This window comes from Sinocyclocheilus anshuiensis, unplaced genomic scaffold (assembly GCF_001515605.1).
Source record: "Sinocyclocheilus anshuiensis isolate Anshui unplaced genomic scaffold, SAMN03320099.WGS_v1.1 scaffold907, whole genome shotgun sequence".
NCBI classification, from domain to species: Eukaryota; Metazoa; Chordata; class Actinopteri; order Cypriniformes; family Cyprinidae; genus Sinocyclocheilus; species Sinocyclocheilus anshuiensis.
The window spans coordinates 1904531-1912702 of NW_015546133.1; the positions used below are offsets into that span (position 1 = coordinate 1904531).

At 37.3% G+C, this 8172-nt stretch overlaps 1 protein-coding gene across 1 annotated transcript in view; it reads right to left on the reverse strand.

Moving 5' to 3' along the window:
- Positions 1-8172, reverse strand: part of LOC107701151 (fibroblast growth factor 13-like) — an 18966-nt gene that overhangs the window by 2400 nt on the left and 8394 nt on the right. The window contains exons 3-5 of the mRNA XM_016503111.1: positions 4652-4762; positions 4455-4558; positions 2431-2629 (exon numbers count right to left, since the gene is read on the reverse strand). Of these exons, the coding sequence (XP_016358597.1) occupies positions 2431-2629; positions 4455-4558; positions 4652-4762 (414 nt within the window). The remainder of the gene's footprint in view (positions 1-2430; positions 2630-4454; positions 4559-4651; positions 4763-8172) is intronic.

Consider the following 8172-nt stretch of genomic DNA (forward strand, 5'->3'; position numbering starts at 1 on the left):
TCTATTGGCAGTGTGCGTTTCGTGTGCTGATTATGAGCCCCGGGTGCCTCACGTTTTAGACACCTGCTGCGCCTCGCGTTTTTGTAGGAGCACTCTGAGCACATTTTTATTTTATTTTTTTTTAAATCAACTCCAGAAAAGTGGCCAACGTCATTCCCATTTTTTTTCCATTGTCCAATCGAATGAATGGAGAAGCGGGCCTTCTGTTGTGGTGACGGAATTTTACAGTTGCTTGGAACGTCCAGAGACTGCAATGATGGAGGAGAATCTTGTGGTGGCTGTTGCAGGTTACCCGGAGCTGTATTTTGTTTTTTAAGTTTCTGCTAATATGACAGTTTACTTAACAGCAAACCAAAGATTTTAGAGCGTTCGCTCTATAATCCTTGTTTAGACTGACAGGACAGCTGATTCTGTGGTTGCCTAGCAACATTTTTTTTTAAAACACAGCGCGCTGCACTTTTCTAAATGAAAAAAAGTCAACCAAAAAAGGCAGTGCCGTGTGCCTCACGTTTTCAAACCTGAAAAATGCGTTCTGTCTCATATGCGAATATCCGAAATGGTATAGGAACACCTTACTAAAATACTAAATACTATGTTTGTTTTTTTGGGGGGTTTTTTTGCATTTTAGCACGAAACATACAGCGCAGGACTGGTGCACATATTGATTCTTGACACACTGGGGTTTTTTTTTTTTTTTTTTAATGAATCAGAAACAGACTCTTATGTGCTGGTTCTTATGACCTTGTCTACTGAAAATATGATTCTCCACTTATTCATCATGGTTAAGTGATTGAATAATGAATGTGTGAATACATCAACACAAAACAAATGACCGTTGATATTTTTTAAAGAAAAGTATAGTAGGTTTCCACAGAAATTCTTTAATGATCATAAAATAAAATAATTATTTCTGAGAAAAAAATTGCTCGTTTTAGAGAAGTAGTGTTTAGTTAAGATATTGATATATATATATATAAATATATATAAAGTGCTAGCCGTAAAAGTTCAAATATTTCAACGCAACCAGGGCACAAAACAGATACAAAAAATCTCAGCATACGCATATGAAGGGAAATCCACTCAGCTCAATTGAAAATTAATAACTTCCGGTCTGTCGAAGTAGAACATCATGAAAATCATTTGAATCAGTTCCAAGTAAGTACCCTATGCAGCACAAAAACACTTGCTTGCAATAAAAAAATATTTTGTGTTGCATGAATACACCATAACTTCATTTAAAATCTAATTGCATGGAGCTTCCATGCTCATTTAAAGCAGACTGATGTCTAGCCATCTATCAGTAGCTTCACTTATGACTGCGCACAAGCAGCTGCAGTTTTTGATTTCCCCACTGATTCAGACAGTTCTGAGAAAGAAAGGCACCAATTTAATTCAAGGAGGAAAAAACTGCATATTTCTACAAGGGGTAAAATAAGGTGTTTCTAAACATCTTCTTTTATGGTCTGTTTTCTCTTCAATGGGAGAGTGATATTTTGAGAATTAGGGCTTCTCTGGTTAATGAAGAGAATTATTTTCATATTAACATTCTATTGTATTTTGCCTAAATGAATGAAAAATAAAACATTAAAAACTAAAATCTATAATTTTGAATGCTGCAAGTGAATTTAGTCATCACAACTTTATCATATACAGAATTTGAGAGTATCCATTTTTAAGTTTACATAATATACTAATGTTCTCAACGAATACCTTTAACTGGTCCTTAGAGGAAAAGAGGAGAAATGAGCATGAACAGTTAAATTTCAAATTAATTTAAATTTCAAATTAACTAATGCTGATAAAATAAAACAACAACAAACTCTAAAATGGCTGATAAAACATGTAGTACTAATACAGGTGCATCTCAATAAATTAGAATGTCGTGGAAAAGTTAATTTATTTCAGTAATTCAACTCAAATTGTGAAACTCGTGTATTAAAAACATCACAATTAAAATAACCAAAGACTTAAACTACTTCAGTCTGTGTGCATTGAATTTATTTAATACACGAGTTTCACAATTTGAGTTGAATTACTGAAATAAATGAACCACGACATTCTAATTTATTGAGATGCACCTGTATATAGCACCCCAAACAAAATCTGCTTAGAAAGTTATTTAAGCTGTTAACATGTTTACAGCACTTGTACTGGTTTAACCAGTTTAATGGCACAGATGCCCCCTTGAGCACGACCACAGTTATGCAAGTTTGTACAATACAAGCTTGCATTTGCAACACATCTGCATTTTCATCCCTTCGAAGAGCACATTTCTGTCCTTAACACCAAACAACTGCAGAGACATGCTGGAAAGCCAACAAGTTACCTGAATGCTTGCGCTACAATCAGCCAATATCTCCTCAGTCTAAAATAGATATTTTTTAGAAAGCCATCAGCCTGACGATCGGTACAGAAGACACTTGAACGAACCTTTGAGAGGCTTGGGAATGAAGTGTGCAGCCGGCTTGGTCTTCTTTACATGGTTGCCCTTCATGATTTGACCCTCTTTGTTGAGACCCAGGTACCAGCCTCGGCCCGACTGCTGCTGCCGATAGATCATTGATGAGTATGTCACGTAATAGTTCTCAAACACTGACTCTTTGAATTTGCACTCTGGCGTGAAGTGCTCCTGTGAGAATGAAATGGGCAGAGAAGACAACAGAGACATAAGAGACACAGAGAATGAGGGGAAGAGAAAAATTCGTACATGTTTGTGGAGGAGTATTTTTCATAAGAGAGAGAAAAAAAATGTGTGTGCGAGATCGTAGGGAGATAAAGAAATTGAGAGCAGACAAATTTGAGCTGAAGATGGTCCAGACCAGCCTCGTCGATATCACACATCACCTCATCATGATTTGTCTAAACTTGAAGGTAAATTCCTCTGATTTGAACTGTAATAAGTGGTCTAAACATGGTAGCACATCATCCCGTGTGCTTTCACTCTAGTTTGTGGTACAGATTGATTACCATTAAACTCCTGAGGCCTGAAACACTTTGACTCATTCCTGCGGATCAATACATTCATCCTGGGGAAAACAACCTCTCAAAATCAACAAGGAGATACGTGTATACCAGCACGACCATGGGTGCGAGTTTGAGTATGGACCTTTTCCACATTTCCGGTGTTTTTAGAAGCAAAGTTGTCATACACTGTAAAAAATCATTTTTCAAAGTGTAAATAATGATTATTGGAGTGAGTTTAAAAAAACAAAAAAACATTTCAGTCGTTCTACTACAAAATTCACATTTAATTTCACATGTGTTACTTGCTGTTCCTTTGTAATTGTGAAACACCCACAAAGTAGCATTAACTAGTTTTCTGATATTTCATACCAAGGTAATATAGCCCAAGTATAGAGTCATAAATGTATGTTACATTTTTAAATGAAAATATAAAAAACTTAGCTAGATTTACAATGTTAATAACTGTGGAAACACGTCATCACAGTCTGTGAAAAGAGTCAATTTCTGTGGGCAGGCGGTCAGACGCGAACCCACACACAGTTGAAATACAAAGGTACAGTGTAAACTGTTTCTGTATTATGAAAGCACAGATCTGGCCAAGACTTTCAAATCTTTAGCGTTCTAATGCCAGCAATGTTCCTCAAAATGTCAATTTTGAATGGACAGAAGCACTTATTGGCACAGCACTAAATTATTTATCTCGCCACAGCACATTTAATCAAAGGAAAGAGGCAAGGGAGGCACTTGCAAAACAGAATATCCATTAGAGCATTATTGTGAATTCTCCATATTTAAAAACTGCAGAGTAGATATTGGGTGGAAAACCTTGGGTTATGATGATGATCTCCCATGAGGGTTCTATAGATAGCATTCAAATACAAAGCAATTATATGAAGTGTGAATAATCTTCGTGTGAATGTGAGGTGCTAACAAGCATGTCTAAATATGCCATAATCTCCTCTTTGAATATGATCACGATACAAAGCTGTGAAAAAATAAGAGAGGCAGATGGTGTTTGGGCAGGAGTTGGATCTCATCAACTCTTCAGTTCATCGATCACCCGCTGTCTGGAATCCAACCTGCAACCTTTAAGTTAACAGCTCGGATCCTGAGGCATCCATGATGCTGTCTAAGACATAGATTTAACTACAATGAGAGCAGCAGAGATTAAATGTGGGATGTTTACTACTGCCCTGAACTCAGAAGAGCCCACAATGTGTAGGAGGGACTCGCAAAGATGCACTACTCTCTTAAAAATAAAGGTTCTTTATTGGCATTGATGTTCCCACAAAGAACTTTTAACATCCGTGGAATCTTTCCATTGTACAAAAGGTTCTTTATGTTGGAAAAAGGTTCTGTAGATTATTAAAATGTTCTTTTAAGAATTGTTCACTGCAAGGTTCTTTGGGAAACCCAAAATGGTTCTTCTATGGCATCGCTGTGAAAACCGCCTTTTGGAACCATTATTTTGAAAAGATTGTTATACTTACAGAGGTGTACAGGTAGCCTTCATTGTTCATGGCCAGGTAGAGCTTGGTCTGGACACCCTGTATAGCCACCACCCGCAGCCCAACGGGGATGAGGTTGAAAATAGCTGTGAAGTTACAGTACAAAACAGAATTGAACCCACGGGAAAAGAGCGTGTCGGCATGGTCATGTTTAAACATGTTATGTGTAGTGAACCGACCATAGCTATTATCTTCCTCTTTTGTACCATTGATGGTCCCATCAGCTTGGAGTTGTAGATGAAAACCTTGTCGACTGTAGAGCTTGGTGACTATCCCCTTGAGCTGAGGCTCTGTAGAATTGAGACAACACAATTTAGGAGGATGGGGCGAAGGGAGGGTGTGCCACAGCAGATTATATGGGGTGAGGAAGAAGAGAACATCCAGCACAAAGGCACAGCTTATAAAAGTCAAGAAATGAATGTTGGAAAACCATAAAATGTGAATTGTGAAAACATAGTGAGTGCTGGTGCCAACAGGACCCAGGCATTTGCCAAGCATGCAAGAAGCATTTCAGTAATATCCTGATTCCAGTTAAACCGCTCTGAATTTATGAGTTAAAAAAAACTTTATTTCTTCTTTGTAAGAGAAAATACAAAAAAGAGCAGCGAGAATACAAATCACATTGTTTACCCATTCTGTGCTATTGATATTTGATGATGCCACAAATGTCACAAACAATTTTCCAGTAAATTATAGTAATTCTCATTTTATTCACCTGCAGTTGTTTAAAGAGGTATTTCTACCTGATCTGACCTTTAGAATAACTTTAATTGATGTGAAGCAAGGTCAGGTTTTTCAGTCATATTAAATAATATTTTTGACTATTTATTTTTCGCTATTATTTATTTTACTATTATTAATATTTCACATTTTTAATATGGTTTTGCACTATTTTTTTACTTGTAAGTGGTTGTATTTTCAGTGCTCTAAGCATGAATTCACCAACAAATATTCAGAAAAATGTTTTTATGTATTTTTTTATATATCATTCAAAATATTTTTTAAGTTAATTTGCATGTTACCACATTTTCTGTGACCCAAGTTCACATCTGCCTCAACCTACAATTTAAAAATTATGGGTTCATGAAGGTTCATGAACATCAGAACCTTTTCATTGCACAAAAGGTTCTTTAAAGTGGAAAACAATGTTCTTCACACTAAGAAAATTTTTCTCTTTTAAGAACTATTCACTAAAAGGTTCTTTGGGAAACCAAAATGGTTCTTCTATGGCATTACTGCGAAAACACCCTTTTGGAATCTTTATTTCTAGTAGTGTACCATCCAGAAACCCACTATATTCATTCATAAACAAGATCCAAGATTTATTATATTTATTGTAGAATAATAAGTAAATAAAACACTGAATGAAAGACCAGCCAGTGCTCATAGTAACAAAATACTCAATATTAGCAATGAAAATCCATGCTAAAATCCAAATCAACATAACCCAATGAGTGCCACAGATCTCCGTTTAGCCAAATCTCTGATTCAAACTGCGTAGACTGCATGCTATCTAGTGTAGAACAAGTGATGAGCTGTGCGCCCTGGTGATATTGCAACATCAGCTCTAGCTCAGAGAGAAGCCAGTGCTCAAAAGCAGTGTACTGTGAAATTCTTGTTACTCTGCCCAGCGCATCTTAGTTGTTCAGACTCCTTCATATAGGAGTTAAAAGTGTAGTCACAATTTCTTAACACACTCAACTATAACGATGATGATGATGATGATGGGGATGATGAAGATGATTGATGGACTTGGCTATCTGGGTAAAGTCTGCTAAAAAGAACACACATAACATCAGACCTGGCCGCCTTCTCTTGCGTTTCTTCGAGCCGAAGAGTTTGACGCGTGAGAATAAGTTGAGCCTGCTAGGCTTCTCGCAGTTCCCTATGCTCTTATTGGGGCTGCTGGCGCAGCGGTTGGCATTGGCTTTCTCCCGCTCCCTCGCCTGCCTCCTCTGCCGAATGAGGGAGCTGGCGATCGCTGCGGCTGTAGCCAGTTTGGCGTTTCGTTGTGGCGACGCGTCCCAGATTGAAAATGACCATATGTTGTGTATGTTAAAGAACTGTGTGCTCAGAACATTGTCACTGAGGAAGTAAAATCAATACTCCATGACGGACTGCGTATTGGTCATTTCAGAAGTCCGCTGTTGTCCCTACAAGGATTGAGCATATTTTCCTATTGACCAATCACTTGGTTTGAAGCCTTTACAGCCGCTTCATTCAGCGTCGGCTGTTGTGCCCCGACATGGTGCAGCAGATCCCGGACAGCAGCTCCTCTTCTTCTCTCCGGGGAAAAAAGCTGCCTTCTAGAAAACGTTGCCTTTTTGTTGCGCATTTGTGGAGGAGAGAAACGCGTGCCATTGTGCCATGATCCAACGCTTTACTAAGCCATGCGCTGATTCAGAAAAATTAGCACCTGTTAACACACCGCGGCTGAGGAAAAAATTAAATATTGTCTACATGTGAGAAACGGTAGAGAGAGAAAGAGAGAGGGGGAATTGTGCCGGGAAATTGTGAGCAAGAGGTCCCCGCCTTTCAATAACGCAGCCTTTAATTGAAGTTTAGTGGATTAATCGGCTTCCCTTGCAGATGTGCTCATGTTTTCAGCAGTGGAGCTCTGCATAGGTGCTCAACAGATTCCCCGTTCCCCAAGACCGCACAAAATATGGAAATTCAGAGGCGTTGGAAACAGCGTCTGAACTTCGGTGTCAGCAATATGATCCAAGAAAGAAAAATATCCACATCCAATAGTGCGGAGATTCCAGAGTGCTCTCTGTTCGACACTGGGTTGGAATGCAGCAGCAGCTCGTTCTCCTCGCAGTGGCTCCTGCAGCAGCACGGCTTCAGCGGCTGCATGGTGACAGACCGCCCGAGAGACGTGACTGTGGTCTTCAACAAGCCGCCGTGTATAAACAGGCAATATTAGAGCCTCCTGAAACGAGGAGTGGCCTTTTTGGCACACATAATCTAACTCATTAGTAGTCCTTTCATTGTCATACATGTTTTGTATTGTTTTGTAGAATGACACTGTAAAAATATTTTATATAATTTTTTTGCAAACAAAAGTGGTTGCCTCATTTATATATCATTTAATGCTATAATGCTAATTTACCAACTAATTTGCGGTATTTAAATCTGTTTGCTTCTACAATAGTGATAACAGACAAAAGAAGCCCACATAACATAAATTCATAAAAACTGCCTCTACAGCAACTAAATAATAACATGAACACCATCAGAGTAACAATAGCGCATTAAACATGAACTAAACAACATACTGTGCAATGTATAACATAAAACACTTAATAAATAACTAATAATGAAAATAAGAGAAACTAACTTTTTAATTAATACTTCACACGGGGTTTCTGGGAACGGGGATTATACTTTTTACTTATAAAAATTTCAACAATAGCCTATGTTTACAAATAAATATAAAAGTATATTATTGTGTATTAATGTAAATATTTTTTGCCTGCACATTATAAGAATTTATCAAATAAAAATATCTACAGTAATTTTACACTTTTAAAAATATATGAAATATTTAAAATACTCTTACTGTATATGGTAAAGTAACCTGCATTTAATTTAATAGATTTGTACATTCTTTTGAATTTTACACTTTTAGAAATATTTAAAATACTCTTACTGTATATGGTAAAGTAACCTGCATTTAATTTAATAGATTTAATAGATT